Consider the following 26,731-nt stretch of genomic DNA (forward strand, 5'->3'; position numbering starts at 1 on the left):
CCTCCATACTTTCACAATTTTATCTACTATAATCAAATTCTATGAAATAATTTAGTTTCCTTTAAAAATCGAATCACTATTTGTATATGTTTACTCCCTAAATTCTTCCTCAAAATATCTAATAAATTAACCTTTTCCTTAATACCTTCAAACTCTCTTCTCATATATCTTCTTTCTCTTTCATATTTATGACATTCTAATATAACATGTTCTATTGTTTCATATTTTCCACAGTAATCACATTTACCAGTATTATGCTTTTGAATTTTAAAAAGTGTATAATTAAGTCCTGTATGCCCAAATCTTAACCTTGTTATCACTCTTTCCTCCTTTCCATTTTGTCTTCCATTTCTTCTTTCTCCTACTATCTTCTGAATTTTATAAAACCATCTTCCTGTTTTTCCTTCATCCCACCTTTTTTGCCATTTTTCCATCAGCTTTCCTTTAACAATACTCTTTCCCTTAGATTTACTTGTTTTAACTATAAAACTAATAGGATTTTGAATTACCCTCTGCTATTTTATCTGCCCTCTCGTTTCCTTCTACTCCAATATGTGCTGGAACCCACACAAATATAACTGTCAAGCCCATTTTTTGTATTCTGTATAATGTATGAAATATTTCTACTAAAATGTCCATCCTACTATCTGATTGATCATATTTTAAACTTAATAATGCAGAGCTTGAATCTGAACAAATTATGCACCTCATTCAGATGGTTGCAGTTCAGCAAAAGCCTATTAATCAGCCATCAATTGAAATCAGGTGTGCTGAAGCAGGGAAACATCAAACCTGTAGGGCAGTGTGCCTTGTGGACCAGGGTTGAAAAACCTTATTGTCTCAAGTGGGAAATGTTTTGCGCAGTGAGTGACTCAGTTTAATGTTTGTTTTTTTGTTTTTTTTTTTAAAAGCTGTTTAGTTTTATGTCAGATGTAACCAAAAGGACACATTTTAAAAGCTCCACTTTTGTCTCGTCAGTCCAAGGAAGTGCTTTAGATGTTATTCTGGCTTCTTTTGTCGCCTTTGTGCACATTTATCACTTTTCCATGATTTCTTCATTTCTGGGTAAGAGCCTGTACTGTTGGAGCCTGAAAACTTTGGAAATGTTTTTGCAACCCTTCAGGACAAACAGAGGTTGATGACTTTGTTTCTCATTGGCTCCTGAATTTATTTAGATCAGGGCATGTGTTGCTTTTTGAGATCTTTTAGCCTACTTCATGTTGTCAGACTGGTTCTATTTAAGTGATTTCTTGATTTTACAGGTCTGACTGTAGTCACACTTGGGTATGGCTATAGTGAAATTAAACTCCGTTTTCTGAAAAATGTGGTTAATCACCCTTGATTCATGATTTAACAGGGGGGCAATTACTTTTTCATCTAGGGTCAGGTTGTTTGGCTTTTTTCGCTTAATAAATTAAATCATTTAAAAATTGCACTTTGTTCTGTATTCATATCTCTGTTTGATATAACAATTCCTTTGATGATCCGAAACATTGAAGAGTAACAAAAAGGCAAAACCTGTAAAATAATCTGTAAAGGGGGGGAATTTCTATTAAAAAATATCTTCTAAGCATCAACATGCTCCAGCCACTTCATGCACAGGTCTGGTGAGGCCATTGGACTACAGTAAACTCACTTTTAATTATAAGGAAGGTCTTCATTATGTGTCTTGAAACATTTAAAATATCGATTTGTATTGAATATTACATTATTTAAAATAATTGTACAATGAGAAACTGAAGAATTGTATTGTTACTGTTTGTGGTTGGGCTTTGACAGCTTCTTCTCAGCCGGCACTGATGAACTGCCTGCTCTGTGAACAAAAACAAACATTTAAATGGATAACAACAAGTAAGGCTTTAACTAGTCTTTGGAATGACTTGTAAAAGATTGATGTTTTAAAGTGTATTGTAGTATTTGCAGTGCCGAAGACTTACCATTTGTCTTTTCCTCTGCAATATGTTTAAGCTAAGTGATTCCCCAGGGGCATGGAGCACCTTTGACAGGTTCTGGAAGAGTCATTGTTAGTGATTCAGAAGGGGGAAGGTAAGCTGTGCACACCAGGGTTTAATATTATAAATTTAAATCTAGAATTTGAAATGTGGTTTTAGATATTTTCCAGTGCTAGATAATGATTGTTAAATTATATATTTGAATGTTTTAGCCATTTTGTAGTTAGTTTATGTATGTTCGTTTGTTCATGTTTGTTCTTGTCATGGTAGGTCCATTAATATGAGGATAGTCGGTTATAAGAGGCTGACTTTTAAGATCCTGGGAGCTGCCCATGAGACCTCATGTGACCTGCTGAACAGGTTTGGGTTTTTTTTGCTTTTTGTGTACTTGTTCAATGTTGGTGAATAAACACCTGGTTGATCTGCATCTTATCCATGCCTCAAGTCTCCTGCTCAATCCATCTGCTAAAGGTCATTCCAACAGTTTGGTTCAAGAAACCAGTTTGATATGATTTGAGCTTTGTGGTAGCACTTTTGCCTTCCAACAAGAAGGTCCTCGGTTCGACTCCGGGCCGGGAGTATTTCTGCATGGAGTTTGCATGTTTGAATCAGTTCCAGTATTCAGTCTTCTTAGGTACACACAACTTTCAGCTGAAGGACCTTCTTGACATTGGCTCATCTCTATCCTTTTACTTAAACGATAATTGTAAATTATAATCCATATGTCTGGAGAGTCGGGTTGAAAGACAGAAAGACAGAAGCCTTTTCTTTCATCCAAAGAAAACATCCAGGCCATGTTAAAATCCTACAAACCCATATGAAAGAAGGTGCCAATGTTGAACATTTGGCCACAGCTCAAAATGGTTAATTTGGCTCAAAAGTAGCACCAAAAAAACACCATATCTACTGTGAAACCAGTGATGGTACATCACTTCTCTGGGGTTACATTTATTCAGGTAAAACTAGATCCATTGTCCATGTGAGCAAAATCATGAACAGTTCTGAATATTACTCAGTTTTGACCCAAAACCTTCAGGTGTCTGCAACAAATTCAAAGATGAAGATGGACTTCCTTTGCCAGTAAGTCCAAGCATACTTCAAAATTAAAAAAAAAGCATCTATAGGCTCTATCTATAGGGTCACCTGAAGTGTGCTGTGAACAATCAATGTCTTCACAATAACCAGAAAAATAAATAAATAAATAAATAAATACAGGTCCTTCTCAAAATATTAGCATATTGTGATAAAGTTCATTATTTTCCATAATGTCATGATGAAAATTTAACATTCATATATTTTAGATTCATTGCACACTAACTGAAATATTTCAGATCTTTTATTGTCTTAATACGGATGATTTTGGCATACAGCTCATGAAAACCCCAAATTCCTATCTCACAAAATTAGCATATTTCATCCGACCAATAAAAGAAAAGTGTTTTTAATACAAAAAACGTCAACCTTCAAATAATCATGTACAGTTGTGCACTCAATACTTGGTCAGGAATCCTTTTGCAGAAATGACTGCTTCAATGCGGCGTGGCATGGAGGCAATCAGCCTGTGGCACTGCTGAGGTCTTATGGAGGCCCAGGATGCTTCGATAGCGGCCTTTAGCTCATCCAGAGTGTTGGGTCTTGAGTCTCTCAACGTTTTCTTCACAATATCCCACAGATTCTCTATGGGGTTCAGGTCAGGAGAGTTGGCAGGCCAATTGAGCACAGTGATACCATGGTCAGTAAACCATTTACCAGTGGTTTTGGCACTGTGAGCAGGTGCCAGGTCGTGCTGAAAAATGAAATCTTCATCTCCATAAAGCTTTTCAGCAGATGGAAGCATGAAGTGCTCCAAAATCTCCTGATAGCTAGCTGCATTGACCCTGCCCTTGATAAAACACAGTGGACCAACACCAGCAGCTGACACGGCACCCCAGACCATCACTGACTGTGGGTACTTGACACTGGATTTCTGGCATTTTGGCATTTCCTTCTCCCCAGTCTTCCTCCAGACTCTGGCACCTTGATTTCCGAATGACATGCAGAATTTGCTTTCATCCGAAAAAAGTACTTTGGACCACTGAGCAACAGTCCAGTGCTGCTTCTCTGTAGCCCAGGTCAGGCGCTTCTGCCGCTGTTTCTGGTTCAAAAGTGGCTTGACCTGGGGAATGCGGCACCTGTAACCCATTTCCTGCACACGCCTGTGCACGGTGGCTCTGGATGTTTCTACTCCAGACTCAGTCCACTGCTTCCGCAGGTCCCCCAAGGTCTGGAATCGGCCCTTCTCCACAATCTTCCTCAGGGTCCGGTCACCTCTTCTCGTTGTGCAGTGTTTTCTGCCACACTTTTTCCTTCCCACAGACTTCCCACTGAGGTGCCTTGATACAGCACTCTGGGAACAGCCTATTCGTTCAGAAATGTCTTTCTGTGTCTTACCCTCTTGCTTGAGGGTGTCAATAGTGGCCTTCTGGACAGCAGTCAGGTCGGCAGTCTTACCCATGATTGGGGTTTTGAGTGATGAACCAGGCTGGGAGTTTTAAAGGCCTCAGGAATCTTTTGCAGGTGTTTAGAGTTAACTCGTTGATTCAGATGATTAGGTTCATAGCTCGTTTAGAGACCCTTTTAATGATATGCTAATTTTGTGAGATAGGAATTTTGGGTTTTCATGAGCTGTATGCCAAAATCATCCGTATTAAGACAATAAAAGACCTGAAATATTTCAGTTAGTGTGCAATGAATCTAAAATATATGAATGTTAAATTTACATCATGACATTATGGAAAATAATGAACTTTATCACAATATGCTAATATTTTGAGAAGGATCTGTACATCTTTCACTTTATGCATTACAAAACAAAGCATTGTGTTTGTCATTTAAAAACTACAGCTGTGTTGATTCATTTGTACTATTTGATCCACGCAGAAAGGCATATGATAATTAATAAACCATCTGATCAGTTTTTATTTCATTTCCACCTGGATTTTGTTAAAAATACAAGCAATGACTAGGATTTACATTTTTTCAACATGACTTTATCGGATCATTAACAAGTTGCACTAACTGCTGAAGTTACATAGATAATTATTTATAAAGAGTGTATTTAATCATGCATAATCGCATAGGAAAATATTCTCAGACATGGAGTTATTAAATGCTGTTAGTTATTTTTCTTTTGATTTCATTTTCCCCCCTTACAGCTTCCCTGTGCTCCCTTGAGATTCCCCTGAAAGCAACATATCAAAATGCAAAATGTTCATGAGGCGAGTGAGGAAAAATACAAGGTGACATGCAGTTTTGAGCTGTCAAACCTTCAGTCTAGCAGATTACTGTTCATGCCTGAGCTGAAATAAAGCATTATGAACAGGCTTTGGTATGAAAACAGAACTCAGATAGAAACTTAAACAATCGTTCAGTAATGAGACAAATGCACCTTGACAGCTCATGATGGAGAATACCAAGCCTGATTTCTTGAAGAGAGATCAGTGGATAACATTCAGATTTATCTCCAGGCATTGAAACTAAGGAAATGTGTAGGTTTGATAAATTTAAATAGCATCTTGCATCCTGTCTGGAAGATGTTTTCATTGAAATAATGCATTGATTTCTTTAAAGATCTGCAAGGCTTTTCAATCAAAGAGAAAAATATATGATTGTGCGGTACATTATGTGCAGCAACTCTACAGTGATGAATACTTGACAGGTAATAACATAAGTGTACATATAGCTCATAGCATCTTTCAGGAAATTCACAGCAGCCAATGATCTACAGCTTAATAGGTTCCCAGTATGCTTATATTGAACATTTATAGCCACAGATATATGAGGTAAACAACATGTATGAGCCACATATCCAATTTATAACACTATTTCTTGCTTGGCAACCACTGATCACTGCTCACCAATCCCTCTCTGCTGTGCTTCAGCTCCGCACCGGATATCTTTGGTGAGGGAGGTACACTGAAGCACAGGCCGGTAACTATGACAGTGGTACGATGGTGGTGACTGACACCATTTGAGGTTTCTACATACTTATCCATACTGTGAATACCAGGTGGATGGATCTCGCACTGCTTAGAGGTGAAGAAAAACTAAACTGAAAAGAGATCCTGGTGATTTCTCCCCAGGGTGTCAATGCAACTTTTGTGTCCTTGTGGTCCCAGAGAGACCAATTATTATCTCTGTGGATTTCTCCACACTCTAGTTCTTAAAAACAAGCATCCTTGTTGGTTTTCTTCCATTGCTTGCTACCTGCTCGTATTTTTCTTTAACCGTCGTGTGTTTCGCGTGACCCTCTGAATGGTTGTCATAAGCATCTGGGTTGCACACCAAAGGAGCCAGCTCGAAAGAGCAGTTACAGGTGACAAATTTATAGTTCACAGGCTTAGCCATCGAGCAGAGAGTAGCACTTATGCCTAATTTCTGCATACCTTTCTGGTCTCGCAAACATTGTCTGGCAATATAAAAGAAGCTGCAGAACCTGTTGGAAGGCATGTGTTAGTTCAGCAAGTGGCACAAATCCTTATTTTTGTGACTTTACATGCCTCAAGTTTAGTCAGATTGAATGTCTGTGAACAACAACTTTGAAGTATTGATACAAATTTCTTAATTGGGTTAGGTCTAAACTTTGACTGGGCCAGTCTAATGCATGAATGTGCTTTAATCTAAACAACTCCATTGTACGTTTGGTTATATGTTCGGGTCTTTGTCCTATTGGGACATCTGCCTAAAAATGTCATTAACAGGTTTTCTTCCCGGGCTGTTCTGTATTATTAATCTTCCCATCAACTCTTACCAGCCCCGTGGTGTCAGCTGAAGGAAAATATTCTCACAGCATAGTAATGCTGCCACCGCTATGTGCCACGGTGGGATATGTGTGTTCTGTGTAATGTGCAGGGTTAGTTTTCTTCCACACATGGTGTAGGCCAGAAATTTTAATCTTGGTCATAGCTGCCTGGAGGACCTTTTTTCCACATGTTTAAAGTGTCCCTCTACATGATTTGTGACAAACTGCGAATGGATCTTCTTATGGCTTTCTTTTAAAAACGTATTTTTAAGCATGGCTGTTTTTTGACCTGTTTGAACTCTTCTGATGTGTTCCTTAGTCTTCTCAATGCTGTTTGTTCCCTAATGTTCTCTGACGAATCGCTGAGGCCTTCACAGAGCAACTGCATTTATAATAAGTATAAATTACACACAGGTCAACTCTACTTACAAATTGAATGACTTCTGAAGGCAATTGGTTACACTGAATTTTATTTGGGGGTATCATATTACAGGAGACTCAAAACAAATGCACACAATGTTTTTCAGAACTTCATTTGTAAAACATTCTAAAAACCATGTATAATTTTCCTTCTACTTCACAATTATGGGCTACATTTTGTTGATATGGTTGATAAAATCCCAGTTAAATAAACTCATGTGTGTGGCTGTATCATGACAAAATGTGAAAAATTTTAAGGCACATTAATCTTTTTGCAAGTTACTGTAGTCACTATGAATTATTGGGAGAGTCAGAGCAGCTGTGGTTTAAGCAAGACATTTTCTTTTTTTTACCTAAACAGATTACTGTCAAAATAGCCACATGCTTCCTTAATGTATGTTTCTGCATGTCTATAATGGGAACTAACAACACCAGAAATATAATTTCAAATTCAACCTCGTATACTGAGTTTTGACTTGACTTGGTGTTTTTAATAAACATTTTTACTGTGCATGATATATTGCACAAGAAGAATATTATAATAACTTCTCTTTCATTTGTGTACATACCTTTTGATTTAATATTTTAATAATAAAGACCAAAAAGCACCTTTTGCATGAAGGAGAGAAGATCTTTTTGTCACAGTAGCCACAGTTGAGGTTTAGCTTAACCCTTTTCTCATCTCAGTTTCTCTCTGACTGTAAGTTCCCAGCATGGTTTCTCCCCTCCACCAACGCTGCGAGCCGAATTCCACTCCGAGACAAAACAGAATTATAAAGTCTGGCCACGAATACGGTTCCTCTCTTCTTAAGACGAAAGTGTGCTAAATACTGCTCAGCATGATCCCATTGTAGGGACTCCATAAGACCAGCTGTCAGATCTGAAAGTCTTTGTGGTCGACAGGGGGAGGGAGAAGGCCCTGTCATCAGGTTCTCATCTGGATACACACTAGAAAATATTAATGTCAGATGGGTTAAAAGGATGATGTCTGCTTGGGTGGCACCGTGAGCCTCTGTTGCTTCTGCTCCAGTGCCAACCGCACACATGTCAGTTCATTTCTGTTTCTAACCGACTGATTCATGTCTACCTGCAGGCCAGCAGGGCGGTGGGGACTGTGGGTAGCGACCATGAGTCAGCTCTGAGAAAGAGGCAGAAGGTTAAAGGGGGAATGAAAAGAGGAATAGAAGTCGAAACTATAGTATGATTTAGGCATCTGTATTGAGGGAAAATGCATTTTATCATTTTGACATTCCTGATTGCATTGAGGTGACTGAAGCGTTCAAATATTTCTTTTAAATTCCTGCGACATTTTTCATCTCTTCTATTCTGTGCAAGTTTTCAATTCAAGGCTGGGCAGGGGAAGGTCAATTTATTATTTTAAGGAGAAAAAGTAAAAAAAAACAACTTTAAAAGTAAATAGCTTCAGTATTTGGTTTTTTGCTCCTAATCAAATCATTCTAGGTAAATTTGATCAAGTTCAAGAAAAATAAAATAATTAAGACAGGAGTGAATATTCCGACACAATATTTTACACAATGTCTACTGAGTCAAGAAGGTATTGAATTGAGGTCATTGTTTCACTCTAGACTAATTCTCCTCGCAGTTCGAAGGGTAGATCATAATCCCGCTCTTGTTGTTGATCATTCGTGACCTGCTCTGCTCTCTTGATACCCTGTGAAGAGAAGATTACATCCAGATTAAAGTTTATTGCATACAGTACTGTGACAACATTGATTCATCAAATTAATCTAAATTTCAGACTTAGATAATCTCATTAAATACATTAAAGGAAAAATGTTATTTAAATCAACCTGGCTATATGTGAAAAACTTGTTCTGGATTCTTCTGTGAGCTCCTGGATGAGCCGTCAATGCGCTCTTGGAGTAATTTGTTTAGACCAGCCAGTTCTAGGAAGGTTCTCTACACGTTTTCCCCATTTGTCGACACTGGTTCTCAGCGTGGTTCACTTAAGTCCCAAAGCCTTAGAAATGGCTTTGTAACCATTTCTAGACTGATAGATCTATAAAGATGATCAATTCTTGAATTTCATTAAAATGAAGTATGAGGTATTGCTTTTTGAGACCTTCTAGCATACGTCATGTTGCCTGACAGGTTATAGTGAAGTTATTTTCTGATTCTACAGGGTTTGTGGAAAATAGGGTTGGGTGTGGCTGGTAAAATTGAACTCATCTTTGTATTTACTCTTCTACTTTGTCTGATATTAAAATTAGTTTGATCATCTGAAATATTCAACTGTGACAAAAAGGCAAAAACAGAAGAAATTGAAGGGAGGAAATGTTTTTTCATATCTCTGCACTAGAGCTTCATCATATCATTTAAATTATTTATTATTCAACTGTTCTAAAGATGTTTTTCAGAGACCTGAAGGTAGGTTGGTGACCTCCAGTCCCCTGCTTGCGGAGTCTGTCTGTGGTTAGAGTAAAATGGAGGGTAAGAAGGAAGGGAGGAAGCCAGTGTGTCCTTGTACGCTCTTTCATCTCCCACATCTTCATACAAATGGCTTTCAAAGTTCACAGGGATGGCACCTTCATAAATAAACATAAATATGGATCAAAACATAAAAATGGATTGTCACAATTTTCAGTAATTGCCAATAAACACAGCTTCTGTTAGCAGTTGCTGAAGTTTTACTGGCTCGTTTGAACAGCAGGTGTTTAATACGGCCTTGTTTAGGCAAGGTTTGTGTCTCACCAAGGCCACGTCTTTCCTCAGGGTGTGGACCAAGGGAGGGCTTGTAGTCACCAGTGGGATAATAATAATGGGAGTCTTCCTGAAACTGCTGAAACAGAAGCGATAACCTCAGATAAGCATCCAGGTTATGCAACCTTCTTCACAAAGCAATTCCACATATCCTTAGTTTAAAGGGGGGTGAATGGTTGTCTTCATCTCCAATGTGCATGTTCTTTATATTTTGGCAGGACAATGTAATACAGTTTTAAAGGGACAATTTCCCAGGGGTAGCTACAACTGTTACTTTACACTAGTCTGCTCAAAATAGTCCAACAATAATTGTTCTATGTGAACTATCAGAATTTGTGTTCATCCTCACATATGACTCACTGCTGGGGAAACTTTTATTATGTTGAAATAAGAAATACTAAAGCAGCCTCCGTTACACTATTAATGAACACTCCTAAACACACTCACTACAGTGATTATCAGCCCAACTGGTTGCCAGTTGGGCTGATAAACTGAGTAGAAACACTCCTACAATCTTTCCTTATTTTGAATAAATGGTTCACAGGAGCTGTACACTGGTACTTTTCTTCAGCAGCTTTCTGGACTGCAGTGCTATCGCTCTGTTCCATGTTTCTCAGTCTATATGGAGGCTTTCCTCTCTATTTACACCAAATCTTCAATGAAGAAAGTTGCTACTTTAATATTGATTTGATTTCTTTTTTCTATACTTTTCTTTTTATGTGTAAAGTTTCTTGAGTGAATTTGCACCTCACAGATATTCCTGTGAAAGAAAAAAAAAAATCAGTCTTTGGCAAAACACAAAACCTTCCATATTTATTGACACCTTGATAAACATTTGTCAAAAGCTTAGAAATAATGAGTCTTTTTGATTGTATTGGTAATCTCACACAGAAACATTTGCAGCAATTCTCTAACATTAAGCCCCTGATCTTCCTCACTGAGCACGATGGCAGGGTAAACATAGATCAGAGATGGACAATTATTTTTCCCAAGGGGCCCACTAAAACGTTTTTACCTTCTTACAGATTTTCTTCTGTTTTGTTACATCACACTTGGATTTTTCCATTAAACAAAAAATAATTACAACCAAGATAACCAGAGTAAAATGCAGTTTTCAAATGATGATTTCATTTATTTAAGTAAAACAAGCTATCCAAACCAATATGGAAAAGTTATTACCCTGAAGCCAACAACTAAAAAAAAAAAAAATAAATAATAACAATAATATTACTATTAGGCCTTTTACACATCTTTACCAGAGGTGCCAATAAATGTTAAAGGTGCTACATAAAGTAACAGGGGTAATGTTCAAACAATGAAATGTTGCATATTGACAGATACTTTGTTGCTATGATATCTCAGACCCTAACCACATAAAATACAAAACTATATGAAGTACAAAACCTGATATTGCTGGAAGTAAACATATCTAAAGTCAAATTAAGGTGAGGTGAGTTTTGCCTCCATGTGTATTTGAGAATTGATTCTCTTCTGGCAACACAGCCTGATCTGTTTTCTTTTACCTCAATAAACTGTTTTCTTCAAGGTTTAAATCCTTGTTGGCCTTTTTAAAATACAAAATGACCATTTCTCTAAGATCAATGTGTATTTTGAATGCTAATTGTGAGCCATTTATCAAGGTTCCATCCCTATGCACAACTAAAGGTTTCATTAGTTTATTTATCTCTTTTTCTTGTTATGGCTAAACCCTCCAGTTCCTCTGTTGCCAGACCCCTTCACCCTGTGCCTAACCTCTTCCCTCTACTCATCTGTGTCTTTGTGTCTTTGCATATTATCTGTTGCCCTTTTCTCTCTTCCCAGCTATTCCTCTCCCCTTCTTACCGCTGTGTAGCTCTCGTAGATGTTGTTTTCTGTTTCGGATCCGGAGTCAGTGAGGAGGGTGCGTTGGGCTCCGGTGTTGATTTTTTCTCTGCTCTCATATTTATTGGAGTTGCTAACAGTTGATTGACTTGACCTGCATGTAGAAATCAGATCTTGTCCGTTTCATGGTAATACAGCTGATAATTAGTCTCTAGTGTGTATAAAGAGATATACAAACTACACGGTTTCCATAGGAACTTTTCTTGCAAACAATCTTATGGTTGATGCCATCAACATTCGAATGATTAAAGGGCTTTGCAAAAATATTTTGTCTTGTTACATTTATAAATATCAATGTTTTTTTTTTACAATTCTGTGGTAGATCAGCACCAAGTGGTGCATATCTGGGAAGAGAAAGACAATTGATACATGGATTTAAATGAAAAGCATTGCCACAGCATGATGCTGCCACCACCCTGTTTTACTGTAGGGATGATGTGTTCAGATGGATGTGCAGGGTTGCTCTATACGATGTTCAAAACTTGTGTTTTGTAACTGTATCTCACTTTATGCTTACCCACATCTTTATCCCTAAACTTTTCTGGTGTGTTGCTTGATCTTCAAGATGATGTTTGTTCATAAATGTTCTCTAACAAACCTCTGAGGCCTTCACAGCAGAAATACAGTACTACTAAAATTAGATTACACATAGGTGAGCAGTATTTATTTATTGGGTGGCTTCTAAAGGAAGTTGGTGGACGTGAATTTCATTTTTGGTATCAGAGTAATAAAAATGCATGCCACACTTTTTTATTTAGAAGAAAACTTGAAAATAATGTGTTATTTTCATTCCCTGTCACTTTTATCCACTATTTTGTTTTAGTCTATTACATAAAATCTGAAATTAATACATTCAAGCCTGTGGTAGTTCACTTGAAAAAATCTGGGAAAATTCACAGAGTTTCTGTGGCTTTGCATGGCATCATATTATAGTTTCTTGGCAGTACTAAATGTGTGATACATGGTTAGAGACACCAATTTAGATTGATTATCCTTATTAAAGCCTATTTTCCTCCTCATCTGCTTCCAACACATTAATGAAAAATCATGAAATGCGTGTATATTTATTTTTTCCAGTGTCTCCAAAACCTTGACTTACACATCCCCTTCACTCTTCTCTCTATTCACCGCGCTGTCCCTTTCTGCTTCTGCAGGGGCAATAGAAATTCAAGGAAGAAATACTTAGAGGAGAGCTATCCTATCAAAAAAGCTGAATTTTATCAGAAAACTAAAGAGGCCAGAGAGCAAGAGTGAATGAAAGGTTAGTGAGATGTGAAAGAAATTCAATGTAAAAACTAGAAGGCTGATGAACAAATGGAAAGAGACAACAGGAGAGAGAGAGGAAGGACATGAAGCTGGCCAATGAGATAAAAGATATGAATGCAACATGGAAGTGACAGTTCTGAGGGATGAATCTGGAACGAGGTAGAGGCTCAGATGGTGAGCAAAAGCAGAGGAGACAGGACACACAAACAGAAAGAGGGACACAGAGAGATGAGGTGGTGCTGAGCTGACAATAACATCATTGCTCAGAGTAATCTCTTTAGAGTCTTGAAAGGGGGGTACGGGGCGGGGGGTGGGGTCGAAACAATGCAGAGACAAGAAAGCGAGCAACACTTCCCCATCTGCAGAAGAGAAGATAATCATGGGTACTTGTTTTGTCACGTCTGTTCTTCCACTTCCGCCCAAAGAACCAGCCCAGCGAATTCAACACCAGCAGGACTCCGAACACCACTGTGAAGGCCACAGTCAAATGGGTTGGCAGGCCACTCGGGGCTGGTTGCAAACGAAAACAAAAATATCAGATAGTGCAGAACAAATCAAGTTAAAGTGAAGGACATGTGAGGATAAAAACACCTAACTGGTCTTTCAGATGATTTTTAATAATTAAAAACTAGAAGAAGATAAAAATAGTTGCTGCTGTTACTGCCGCAGAAGGTGCCTGAATAAATGTAATTTACTAAAGGAAAGTAGCTGCTTCTATAACCTGGGTATTTTTACACTCTAAAAATGTAATAAAACATCTTTAATTTATTGATCTTATTTTTTGTCCCTGAAACTTCTTAATCCAGATAGATTTAGCCTCTTAGATTACATTTAGTTATAGCTTAACATTCCTGAGCTCTTTGATATTTTTGGCATTTTTTAATTTTATTTTTGAAATGTTGGCTGTGTTAAAACAAATTTATGACTGACTAAGTTTGACTAAGACTTTTAGATAAGGTAAGGTAAGTTTATTTATTTAGCGCTTTTCAGCAACGAGACACTCAAAGCGCTGTACATGCAATTACAATACAATCACAAAGAAAATAAACACAGATACAGACAGAAAAACAAATCAAATAATAGAATCAAACAACAGAGGTAATTAAAATAAATAAATAAATAAAATAAAGAGAATAGAATGATGGATAAGAAAGTGAAAGGAAAATTGGATTGAAAACGTAACTAATTATGCTTAGATTGCACAGTCAAAGGCCACTCTAAACAAACAAGTTTTTAATCTTGATTTAAAGCAACTTAGGGTTTAGTTAGACATTGTTTTATTCCTTTCCACTAGGTGAGGATATTTTATATGCATTGTAAATCACCAATCTGCATATATGGGATGGAACTTTTTTTATGAAGACTTTCTAGTTGCTTTGAGAACAAAGTTTAGTCAGTATTATTGCCCATTTGCATATATGGGAAAGGGGAACAAATACTTTTAAGGTTGTTTTTAAAATAAAACAAAATAGAAACTTCATTCACAAGTATTTAAGGGGTTAAGAATGAGGAAAACATTAAAAACAAGAAGGGGGACCGGAGGGTGTGTTCCAACTACAGGGGGATCACACTCCTCAGCCTCCCTGGTAAGGCCTGCGCCAGGGTATTGGAGAGGAGAGTCCGACCGATAGTCGAACCTCGGCTTCAGGTGGAGCAGTGTGGTTTTCGTCCCGGCCGTGGAACACTGGACCAGCTCTATACCCTCTACAGGGTGCTCGAGGGTTCATGGGAGTTTGCCCAACCGGTTCACATGTGTTTTGTGGACCTGGAGAAGGCATTCAACAGTGTCCCTCGTGATGCCCTGTGGGGGGTGCTCCAGGAGTATGGAATCGGGGGCCCTTTACTAGGGGTAATCATAATATTAAATAACTGACCAAAATGATCATGATTGTATTTTTTTCATATCGAGCAGCCCTACTACCTGCTCTTTTATCATTGGAAGATGTACATTTTAAGATTTTTGGCTTTTCCGTCAGTCTTAATAAGGTCTTAAAAGAAAACTTACCAAAACCTCCACAATCACTATCAAATATAATATTTCCTTTCTAAAAGGTTGTGAGGGAAAAACTCACCTACTGTCTTATCATCCAATAGATCCCCATCCAGTTCTACCTTCCCTATGAAGATAAAGAAAGGATATCAAAAACACACTCATCATAAATATACTGTATATATCGTTCCTCACTGGATTAAGCTCCGGAGTAACTCCAAACTGACCCGCCGTGGTGATGGTCAGTACTGCACCGTTATCAGCATAGCCACTCTCCCCTATTGTATTGAGGGCATTAACTGAGAAGTTGTAGGTGGTGAGTGGCTGCAGACCGGTAACAGTGAAGGTTGTTGCATCAAGGGGAAAGACATCGACATACATGAAGCTGATGGACTGGTCCCAGTAGTATCTGTCAACGAAAAAACACTGTCAAAACCAGCTTCTTTGTTCTTGTAATGGTCTCCATCTGTTTGTCTTTACCTTATGCGAAATCTTTGCTGCAAACCCCCATTAAAGCCAGGGATCCATTCTAGAGTGACGGAGTCATGAGTAACACTGACTAGACCAAACGATGAAGGTGGATCTGGGTGATCTGAGTGTGAAAAGGACAGAAAATGAGCCTAGAGAGCAAATGTGTTGTCTGTGCAACACCTGGACACTTTCATACTGCAGTGAGCTCTTTGACAATACTTTAGTTGCTACAGACTAAAATAGCACATGCCAATCTGCTGCCCACAGGGTTGTGCCTTCCATAATGATACCTCTTCGTTTCATATAGAGAAGCTATAAATGGGCAAAATGATCGTGTAGAGCTGTTATTTTTCTTAATTGGAATGTCTTTTATGTCTGACAACAGCCATGTCTGAAAGCACAGAAGGTTTAAAATGGCTGGTAAAATCTGATACCAGAAGGAAATAATATTTGACCTCTAGGTGGATGATTAAATGTCAATACAGTCCCTTGCAAAAGTATTAATACTAATACTACTGCATTTGGTCTCTTTATAGACAAACCTGAATGTATTATCTTGGGATTATATGTGTCCAACTGTCGATGAAAGAAAAATGATGCATAGTCTCACATTTTTTTCAAATAAAAGTGCAAATTTGGCATTTGTATTCAGCTCCTTTGATTCTAAATCCCTACAATAGCTTCCTTTGCAAATTCCTTCAAATGTTAATTAATTAGGAAACTGGAATTTGGGGTAAAATTTTATCTAATTATAAATAGGCCTTGAAGGCTAGAGAACATTTATGAAGAAGCATAATGAAGAATATCAAAATATATCAAATGTTTTGGACATCTTGGGCAACACAGTTCAATCCATCAGCTGAAAAGTGCAAGCCTACCTAAAATAACATGCTGAGAAGCATGGCATTAAGAGACGCTGTCAAAAGGCCCATGGCATCTCTAAAGAAGCTCCGAAGATCCACAGCTCAGGTGGGAGATTATTTTGACACAACATCTATTAGTCATGCACCACAGTCTGATATTTACAGAAGGGTGGCAGGATTGTTGAAAAAAAAAAGCCATTTACAATATATCTTCTGTTTTGCATAAGAAATGTAGAAGACACATCAAACCAAACTCCAACTTTTTCGGCATTTGCACAATGCTGTATGTGCAAGAAAACTAACATGCTGAACACTCCATCCCCACCCTGAAACATTTTGGTGGCAACATCATGCTGTGGGGATGCTTTTTTTCAGCAAGGACAAGAAACCTGATCAAACCTGAACAACAACGACCAGAGCAAGCAGTTCTTTTCGAGGATTTATTTCTTTCCACCAGTAGAATGTAAAAGTCTTCGGAACAATCTCCGAGCAGCCACTAGGGTAAGAGATGAACTCTAGAGTGGTTGGAAATGCAAACTCCTTGCAGAAAGACCCCTGGGCTGGAGTTGAACCTTGGACCTTCTTGCTGCAAGGCAACAGTGCAACAAACTTCAACTGTGCCACCGTGCAGCCCTGATACATGCTCAAATTAAAGTATTTCTCAAAAAGAATTTTTCTGTTTTTTAGGAATTTGTTTCTGAAAAAAACTCATTAAACTTGAATGAAGGACAACAAAGGGCAAAAGCCTTGGACGACTACTCTAATAACACACAAGCATAGGCAATAGGACACTGCTCTTTGATTAATTCAGTATCAATATTGAGAGCGATGATCAGAGGATGCTACTTAGACATTAGTATTATACAATGAACTGCTTCATTCAGGTTTTTGAAAGCAAGGTGGACTGTTATGCATTTGGAGCATAAGAACCAGTCATTTTGAACACGGGGAGAAGTCAAGGTGACATAGAAGAGAGGTAGTTGAGTGCCAATTTCTACAATCAGTTCAACTCAAAGAAGGCAAAGAGGCCGCTTAAAATTAAATATGCTGAAAAAATTAAACAGAAAGTCTGTTTCTACCAGCCCAAAGTAATAAAGAAGCATTTAAATTTGACTGCATCAAATTAATTATGTTAATTCACACATAAAAGAAGAAAAAAATATATGAAATAAAACAGGGCCAGTATTGGACTGTGATTCAAAGTTTTTATAGCAAACATTAAATGTGTCCATCAGTGCTGCTGGCATTTGCTGAGAGCTGGACTTGGTTGATTAGACCGATAGTGAGCAGATGCATTCATAGCTCGAGGGTGGAAAAGTCTGAGTATGCCAGGATAGTAAAGCTTATCACTGCAACTCTTATCTGTGGAGGAAGCAAAATCGTGCTGCGGGCTAAATGATAAGGTAGTGATGGAGGAATAAAATAAGGTCTAGCTCTTAAGAACAACAACTCTCTATGCAGTTTACAGAATCATCATGGCATTGTGATGATTCTCCAAAATGTTTCTGATGTATCTGAAAAGGTTGGATAGAATTTGGACCAGATGTCACAGATTCAGGTTTATTTAACTGTATCCAAATAAGAACAGAAGGAAACATGCATGCTTCCATGCCAAGTGTGTGATATGTATAATCCCTACCCAGTGTGTGCCATAAAAAACTGACTTTGATCATTTGCCATTAAAAAAAACATCATGGGAAATTTTTTTGGGTCCACTAGGGGGTACATTTACAACAACAAAAAGACAGTGGGTGGAGATGGATGTCTAAGATGGTCGATAACCAATACAGCAGTTTGGTGCAGTCCTCTGTCTCTTGGTATTTGTTCTATCAATCTCTTAGCAGCCTCGTTTGCATGTTTGCGAGAACAATGAGGCTCAGGCATATGGTTTATGTTGGCTTTATAACTAAACTGAAGGAAGTGTTTATAGAATCATGAAATTACTGCACATTTTAAAATAAATTGGTTGAAATAACCCCGTCTCTACAAACTCAAAACACTGTGAACTAGTTTATTTTTGCTCTCTTAAATTGTGAATCATTTGGCACAGCTAGTTTCTTTTGGGTTTTTTTTCTCCCTTTTGCAGGTCACCAAGAAAGAATAGTGCTGGAATCACAGTCACCCAGAGACACACGCCCATGTGCACTTTAAATGGAAAAGGGTGCATATGCAATACTTGTGCTGACGAGCTGGATGTCTAGCTTGTCGTCCCCAAGTGAGTTGCGAGCGGTGCAGCTGAAGAAAGCGTAGTCCAGAATGGCGCTCACATTTACCACTCGCAGCGTGCTGGTGTGGAAGTAACCCTCCCTCGCTGTCCTCTCCTCATACCTGCGGGATGAAGATTTATGACGCACAGATAAGAAAAAGGATAAACACTGTGCAGACATTAAAGCTTGCTGAAATAACAATAAAGAGTAAAAAGAAATAAAAAGAAAGAGTTAACATCTGAAATGTGATTTGCATGTGTATATGCAGACTCCCTGAGCAGAGGCTTTGTTCACTAATGTTCTCTAACAAACATTTTTGGCTTTTACAGAACCGCAGTATTTTTACTGAGAATAAATCATACATGAACTGGGATTGAATTTCCCAATTAAGTAACTACTGAAAGGAATTGGTGGCACATAATTTCATTTTGGAGGGTATTAGAGTAAAATGAGCTCTTTACAAATGCACTCCACACTATTCAGATTTTTATATGTAAAAAGAAATTAAAACTATGTATCCTTTTCCTCCCACTTCATAATTACATGGTGCTCTGTGTTGGTCTATGACAAAGCCACAGTGCAACACACTGAAGTTTGTGTTTTTGACATGAAAGTCTAAGTGCAACTAACACTTGCAAAGCACTGTAAATCTAACTTGGGCTTCAAAATGAAGTATGAACAGAAAACTAAATCCCTTCCTGACCTGGGGTTTGCCAAATCTATGAGCATCCCTTTTTTTTCCCAGGTGAAGTCTACACGAGGAATGCCCTCTGCCTGACACACCAACTCAGCTGTTGTAGTACCATCCCCTCGACTGGCAACCTTCCTCCATTGGTGTCCTTTTCGAAGCTTCGGTGTGACTACACACAGGACAGATGGGAGAAGGTATTCAGAAACCACAAATGCTGTCTTTTTTATGTCTACACAAAGAAATCATAGAATTCTATTGAAGGTTTGGTTTGCCTCTTAAGCTGAAAAAAACCCAAAACAATGCCAAACTCACATTGGACTACCAGCTGCATTTCCACACTGGCAGGGAGTGCTATGCCATTGCTGGCCATACACTGGTATAGACCAGCATGAGCCCGAGTCACATTATGAATGGTCAGAATGCTTGATTCATCTTCCTGGAGCTCCTCTCCTATCTCCACCTCTTCCTCTCCCTGTGGGAGACAGAGTGAGGGGAAATAAGCAAAAGACAACTGCTATCACTCAGTACCTTCGATCCTCCCTCTGTGAGATGGTGTGCTAACTGTCTTACCACACAAAGCAAGACAGGCAGCCAAACATCATCACTCGATGGCTGCATGGGAAGGATGTTTAATAGAACATGCTGAGAGGACAAAGAAGAATAACACCAAAGGCTGCAGAGCCTCAAGACACAAGAAAGGCATGGACAATAAAAGCAGAGGGAAAAAACATGCACTTGACTGCCAGGGGGTGGGTTGGACCACGGAGAGCATCAGCAAATAGAGAGGCCACGCCACATTGACAAATGTGCCCTTTGGTCACAAAGCAGTAATGAAAGCTATTTTTCTGGATTTGGGGTGAGTCTGAAACAAGGAGACATGGAGTGGAAGGATAGTTAGAGCCAGTGAATTATGGTGCATCTGTGCATTTAGAAAGTCCGGTAATAAACGGTAAGAACAGAGAAAATAACACAGAGGAAGTCAGATAGGGAAAATAGATTCTAGGCCTTCACTATTGCTGCTCCTGGTGACTGTGTATGTGTGCGTGTGTATAGATGTGTGTGCAGGTGTATGTGTGTGTGCTTGCTGTAGCACTCACCAGCCATTTCCAAGAGAACATGCCAGGAATAATGGGGTTGGCATCTGCCACACATATCAGGTCTGCTGTTCCCCCCAGGTTAACAAACACAGGGTCTTTCTCTGCTTTGACACTGGGAGCATCTGAGTGTAAGGAAAGAGGAAAATACTGAGGCAGAAGTAAAGTCATCCTGAGACAAGTCATCCATTAAAAAAGTCATGTTGATTTACGATAATTACACTTGCACTTGTTTGACTTTGACAGTGTTCATAACCCTTGGAATTCAATACTATTAACTTCTTTCTATGCTGAACCAAAGACGGCAAATTAAAAACTGGTTATTTGACCCACGAAACTCTCTGAGAGCACATCTTCATTCAGATTATGGCAGAGTGACCAGTTTGCCCTCCTTTGCTTTCCTCTCTCTATCCATCTACACATCAGTGAATCTCTTTTCCTAGTCAAAGAGTCCTCACTTCTTTTCTTTGTTAGCCTCATAAGCCATTTACACTTCCCGTTGGTGCCATGTACATGCAACAGTAAAGCCATTAGTGCCAGCTTATCTGAACCTATGTTCCCTCTTGAAGAACAGTGGCAAGACACACAAGCAAGACACAGACCTCTGGGTTGGAAGTACCCACTCGTGTTGGTCTCCTAACAAAGACTGACATTGTTAAGTGGGATAGACTGCCACACTTAAAAGCTACTACAATCCTCCATACATAATGAATATCTACAACTGTCAAGCCCAGTCAGTGCAAGACGGCAGAATCCATTAGTTGTGTACCATGGGCTTTGGTGAATGAGACAGACCTAAATTTTCAGCGGTAGCATTATTAAATCATTACTATCGAGGCAGAGGGCCTGGAGCTTGAGACTGGGCCCGAGGCAGCGGAGGAAGTGGATGGCCTTGCATGGAGGCCTAATGAAGGTTTTTTTGAGGATGAACATGAAAGCCCTTTTGGTTGTCTGATAGTCTGCACCTTTAAACATATTTAAAATTGCACTATTAGCAACCAACATATGACTTCACTGGACTGCATGGACAATTATTCAAAAACAAAAACAAAATTGGAGAAGACTAAAGTAAATAAGTCCATTTGTAGGCCATTTTCTATCCAGGAAGACTGGCTCAGAGTAGTAAGGCCAGGTGCAGAATCTGAGATGCGAGAGCTGCCTTTGGACCATCTCAATATTTATGCTTGAAACAGTCTTTACCAATCTGAAGCAGAAAACATGTGTTTTTCAACATGCAAACAAACTGCAAGATAGGAAACAATGAGGCAGTAGCTTGAGATCAGAGATGAGAATAGAAAAATTGTGAAAATTAAACCAACTGGTCAAATATATTATTATCAAGCAGACTTTTAAAGCTTGAAACCTGAAAAGCAAATATTGCATGCAAACTGGCCATTGATACTATGACAGCAGTTTAATATACACTCGGCCACTTTATTAGGTACACCTGTCCAACTGCTCATTAACGCAAATTTCTAATCAGCCAATCACATTGCAGCAACTCAATGCATTTAGGCATGTAGACATGGTCAAGACGATCTGCTGCGGTTCAAACCGAGCATCAGAATGGGGAAGAATGGTGATTTAAGTGACTTTGAACGTGGCATGGTTGTTGGTGCCAGACGGGCTGGTCTGAGTATTTCAGAAACTGCTGAACTACTGGGATTTTCACGCACTACCATCTCTAGGGTTTACAGAGAATGGTCTGAAAAAGAGAAAGTATCCAGTGAGCGGCAGTTCTGTGCAAATGGCTTGTTGATGCCAGAGGTCAGAGGAGAATGGCCAGACTGGTTAGAGTTGATAGAAAGGCAACAGTAACTCAAATAATCACTCATTACAAGATATGCAGAAGAGCATCTCTGAACACACAACACGTCGAACTTTGAGGCGAATGGGCTACAGCAGCAGAAGACCATACCGGGTGCGACTCCTATCAGCTAAGAACAGGAACCTGAGGGTATAATTCACACAGGCTCACCAAAATTGGACAATAGATGATTGGAAAAATGTTGCCTGGTCTGATGAGTCTTGATTTCTGCTGCAACATTCGGATGGTAGGGTCAGAATTTGGCGTCAACAACATGAAAGCATGGATCCATCCTGCCTTGTATCAACGGTTCAGGCTGGTGGTGGTGGTGTAATGGTGTGGGGGATATTTTCTTGGCACACTTTGGGCCCCTTAGTACCAATTGAGCATCGTGTCAACACCACAGCATACCTGAGTATTGTTGCTGACCATGTTCATCCATTTATGACCACAGTGTACCCATCTTCTGATGGTTACTTCCAGCAGGACAACACGTCATGTCGTCATGTCGTAAAGCACGAATCATCTCAGACTGGTTTCCTGAACATGACAATGAGTTCACTGTACTCAAATGGCCTCCACAGCCACCAGATCTCAATCCAATAGAGCACCTTTGCAATGAGGTGGAACGGGAGATTTGCGTCACGGATGTGCAGCCGACAAATCTGCAGCATCTGTGTGATGCTATCATGTCAATATGAACCAAAGTCTCTGAAGAATGTTTCCAGTACCTTGTTGAATCTATGCCACGAAGGATTAAGGCAGTTCTGAAGGAAAAAGGGGGTCCAACCTGGTAATAGCAAGGTGTACCTAATAAAGTGGCCAGTGAGTGTATTACATATATTATTAGGATCTGTTTATGCCCTCAATATGCAGTGTCTTACAAAGAACATCCAGCTTGACAGTGGTTTGGTTGACACCTTCATCATTTTCACATTTGATAGTGTAAACTCCGGCGTCCTTCCTCGTCACATTCCTAATCTCCAGAGAGTGGTCATCTGACCACTGGTGGCGCTGATCTTCCCCTTAAGAACAAAGACAAGCAGACACATACACACATGCAAACCAATAGTAAATTAGGTATTCATTACATGCTCATCAACAGAATATCCTCTGGCCACTAGTCTATAATGACATCTAATCCTGCATTATTGATTGGCCTGGCTAGATTCCCACTTAACCCGGCAGGTGTGCGAGGGAGACCCTCTGTACCACAGAGTAATGTAATGTAAAATGTAATATATGTTTTTTTTTTTATCATTCTCACTTGAAAAATAAAGTCATTTCATGGGGTGGGCTGCATATAATGGAAGTAGCAGAACTAACAAAAATGGTGTGTGTGCAGCTGGGCTCTGATGACATCAACCTAGAGAGAAAGACAGGTTTAAAGCCATTGTGTTGTATTCAGGGAGACAGCATTCCTCATTTAGAGTGCATATATTAGAACTGTAATGAGAATCACATTTGGCAGGGTCCCATGCTGGCTAACCTGCTATGTTTTATTCAGACCCTAAATGGCAGAGCTGAGTGCTTACTTGCTGGCTCAGCTCAACTAGGACCTAGTTTATAGAGCCATCACACAGCTCTGGATCACCTTTGACCAGCGTCTGCCTGCGGTGCAGCCAAATGCAGGACAGCACCTCAGGATTAGCTGAGACCATCATGGGGATGGTTGCGGCTTCATCCTCCACCACCTGGACTTCTGTTGTCTGCTTGGGACTGAATTCAGGTGGATCTGATATAGAAGCAGCAAAGAATACATATTCCATTGAATTTATGCAAACATTACATGCACATAGGAATAAATACAAGGTCCTGTCAACAGGAGTGATAAGATCCAACAAGAGCAAGTACAAAAACCCACAAAACACACTGAGCACGAAGGCACATAGAGACACTAATGAGAGTCAAACCAGTAAAAAATCAGCATCCCACCAATGATTCCAGATCTAACCAACTTCAACATTTTGACAATGGGGAGTGAGGCAGCGCAGGAGGGAGAGGGACAGGCATTAAAACAACGCCTGACAGTACTGTTGTCCAAATGGAGAGCTGCACAAACACACAGTGACATTCCTTCATGCTCATACACAGCACCAAGCTTTGATGCAGCGGCTGGCTGCTGCCTGTGAAATGGCATCAAAGGCAAACATGGCCATGCAGCAAAGCAAATGCACAATGAGAACACAACAAAGGTTTGTTGTAAAAAGAAAAAAAATACTGCAAAAACATTCTGGCGATGTAGATTTCATCTGCGTTGTTAGGGATTTGTATTTTCAAAATTACATACACATCATTGCTTGGTTAAGCACGTGATACAAACAACTAATAATAAAAAAAGGTTTTAATCCTCTCCTACTTACACAGCACATCCAGTTGGTAAAATGTGTTAGTTCCCTCTTCCAACACAGGGCTGTAGGCCTGACAGATCACCTTCTGGTTGTGGTGGTGTGAACTCAAATTCAGGTATAGCCTACTGACCACAGAAACACCCCCGAACAGAGCCGTCTTAGGTGCCTCCTCAACTCCCTGGAACCTAGAAGCAGACAGAAAATCACAAATATGAAACAATTTTAAATTTACATATGCACACTGCTTGACACATCTGAGAAGATACACATCTGTCATTCTATCTCATTTTAATTAGTCAAAGTTGGTTATATCCTTGCAAATGAAGTAGTGGCAAGGTGCTAAATACAATGGTTTTTTTTGTGTGTGTTTCTCCAATGTGCGCTCATTGTTAAAGCAAACCTCATTGAGCCCATATTCCAGAAGACGTCAGACTTTGGGTTGCTGCTCCCAGAAAAGCACTCCAGTTTGACCTCCTGTCCTTGGCGGAGCACTTCTTCTTTGGCTGTAATCTTCATACTCACTGCTGTAACTGGACAAACAAGAAAAAACAACCATTTGAAAAACTTTCCTGCTGATTAAAATAGAGTTCGAGTGGCTTGGATTGTCCTGAGCTACAGGTCCTTCTCAAAATATTAGCATATTGTGATAAAGTTCATTATTTTCCATAATGTCATGATGAAAATTTAACATTCATATATTTTAGATTCATTGCACACTAACGGAAATATTTCAGGTCTTTTATTGTCTTAATACGGATGATTTTGGCATACAGCTCATGAAAACCCAAAATTCCTATCTCACAAAATTAGCATATCATTAAAAGGGTCTCTAAACGAGCTACGAACCTAATCATCTGAATCAACGAGTTAACTCTAAACACCTGCAAAAGATTCCTGGGGCCTTTAAAACTCCCATCCTGGTTCATCACTCAAAACCCCAATCATGGGTAAGACTGCCGACCTGACTGCTGTCCAGAAGGCCACTATTGACACCCTCAATCAAGAAGGTAAGACACAGAAATAAATTTCTGAATGAATAGGCTGTTCCCAGAGTGCTGTATCAAGGCACCTCAGTGGGAAGTCTGTGGGAAGGAAAAAGTGTGGCAGAAAACGCTGCACAACGAGAAGAGGTGACCGGACCCTGAGGAAGATTTTGGAGAAGGGCCGATTCCAGACCTTGGGGGACCTGCGGAAGCAGTGGACTGAGTCTGGAGTAGAAACATCCAGAGCCACCGTGCACAGGTGTGTGCAGGAAATGGGCTACAGGTGCCGCATTCCCCAGACCTGGGCTACAGAGAAGCAGCACTGGACTGTTGCTCAGTGGTCCAAAGTACTTTTTTCGGATGAAAGCAAATTCTGCATGTCATTCGGAAATCAAGGTGCCAGAGTCTGGAGGAAGACTGGGGAGAAGGAAATGCCAAAATGCCAGAAGTCCAGTGTCAAGTACCCACAGTCAGTGATGGTCTGGGGTGCCGTGTCAGCTGCTGGTGTTGGTCCACTGTGTTTTATCAAGGGCAGGGTCAATGCAGCTAGCTATCAGGAGATTTTGGAGCACTTCATGCTTCCGTCTGCTGAAAAGCTTTATGGAGATGAAGATTTCATTTTTCAGCACGACCTGGCACCTGCTCACAGTGCCAAAACCACTGGTAAATGGTTTACTGACCATGGTATCACTGTGCTCAATTGGCCTGCCAACTCTCCTGACCTGAACCCCATAGAGAATCTGTGGGATATTGTGAAGAGAACGTTGAGAGACTCAAGACCCAACACTCTGGATGAGCTAAAGGCCGCTATCGAAGCATCCTGGGCCTCCATAAGACCTCAGCAGTGCCACAGGCTGATTGCCTCCATGCCACGCCGCATTGAAGCAGTCATTTCTGCAAAAGGATTCCCGACCAAGTATTGAGTGCATAACTGTACATGATTATTTGAAGGTTGACGTTTTTTGTATTAAAAACACTTTTCTTTTATTGGTCGGATGAAATATGCTAATTTTGTGAGATATAAATTTTGGGTTTTCATGAGCTGTATGCCAAAATCATCCGTATTAAGACAATAAAAGACTTGAAATATTTCAGTTAGTGTGCAATGAATCTAAAATACATGAATGTTAAATTTTCATCATGACATTATGGAAAATAATGAACTTTATCACAGTATGCTAATATTTTGAGAAGGACCTGTATATCTGTAGGTAATCTTTCATAGGCTTAATCTGCTGGACTACATCCTGACTA

General features: G+C 39.5%; 1 protein-coding gene and 1 long non-coding RNA gene across 7 annotated transcripts in view; one reads left to right on the forward strand and one right to left on the reverse strand.

Moving 5' to 3' along the window:
• The first annotated feature begins 780 nt into the window (after window positions 1-780).
• LOC124863592 lies at window positions 781-18,509 on the forward strand. Of its 2 annotated transcripts, XR_007037164.1 has the most exons (5): window positions 878-1,065; window positions 1,780-1,851; window positions 1,969-2,046; window positions 2,223-2,312; window positions 18,431-18,509. It is a non-coding gene; the product is annotated as an uncharacterized LOC124863592 (long non-coding RNA). The 2 variants fall into 2 exon arrangements; XR_007037163.1 differs by lacking the exons at window positions 878-1,065; window positions 1,780-1,851 and adding an exon at window positions 781-863.
• Window positions 7,183-26,731, reverse strand: part of nphs1 (NPHS1 adhesion molecule, nephrin) — a 94,393-nt gene continuing 74,844 nt past the window's right edge. For 3 of the 5 annotated variants that reach the window (XM_047358003.1, XM_047358011.1, XM_047358037.1), the window contains 17 exons: window positions 24,895-25,024; window positions 24,507-24,679; window positions 23,738-23,878; window positions 23,028-23,168; window positions 20,340-20,461; window positions 19,555-19,714; window positions 19,255-19,411; window positions 18,521-18,672; window positions 15,491-15,602; window positions 15,238-15,419; window positions 15,093-15,137; window positions 13,408-13,530; window positions 12,854-12,902; window positions 11,716-11,848; window positions 9,865-9,952; window positions 9,535-9,698; window positions 7,183-8,824 (listed from right to left, as the gene is read on the reverse strand). In XM_047358003.1, coding sequence (XP_047213959.1) covers window positions 8,735-8,824; window positions 9,535-9,698; window positions 9,865-9,952; window positions 11,716-11,848; window positions 12,854-12,902; window positions 13,408-13,530; window positions 15,093-15,137; window positions 15,238-15,419; window positions 15,491-15,602; window positions 18,521-18,672; window positions 19,255-19,411; window positions 19,555-19,714; window positions 20,340-20,461; window positions 23,028-23,168; window positions 23,738-23,878; window positions 24,507-24,679; window positions 24,895-25,024 — 2,162 coding nt within the window. In that variant the 3' untranslated portion in view covers window positions 7,183-8,734. The remainder of the gene's footprint in view (window positions 8,825-9,534; window positions 9,699-9,864; window positions 9,953-11,715; window positions 11,849-12,853; window positions 12,903-13,407; window positions 13,531-15,092; window positions 15,138-15,237; window positions 15,420-15,490; window positions 15,603-18,520; window positions 18,673-19,254; window positions 19,412-19,554; window positions 19,715-20,339; window positions 20,462-23,027; window positions 23,169-23,737; window positions 23,879-24,506; window positions 24,680-24,894; window positions 25,025-26,731) is intronic. The other 2 variants (XM_047358019.1, XM_047358028.1) reach the window with 2 other exon arrangements.

Source organism: Girardinichthys multiradiatus, chromosome 3, assembly GCF_021462225.1.
Source record: "Girardinichthys multiradiatus isolate DD_20200921_A chromosome 3, DD_fGirMul_XY1, whole genome shotgun sequence".
Classification (NCBI taxonomy): Eukaryota; Metazoa; Chordata; class Actinopteri; order Cyprinodontiformes; family Goodeidae; genus Girardinichthys; species Girardinichthys multiradiatus.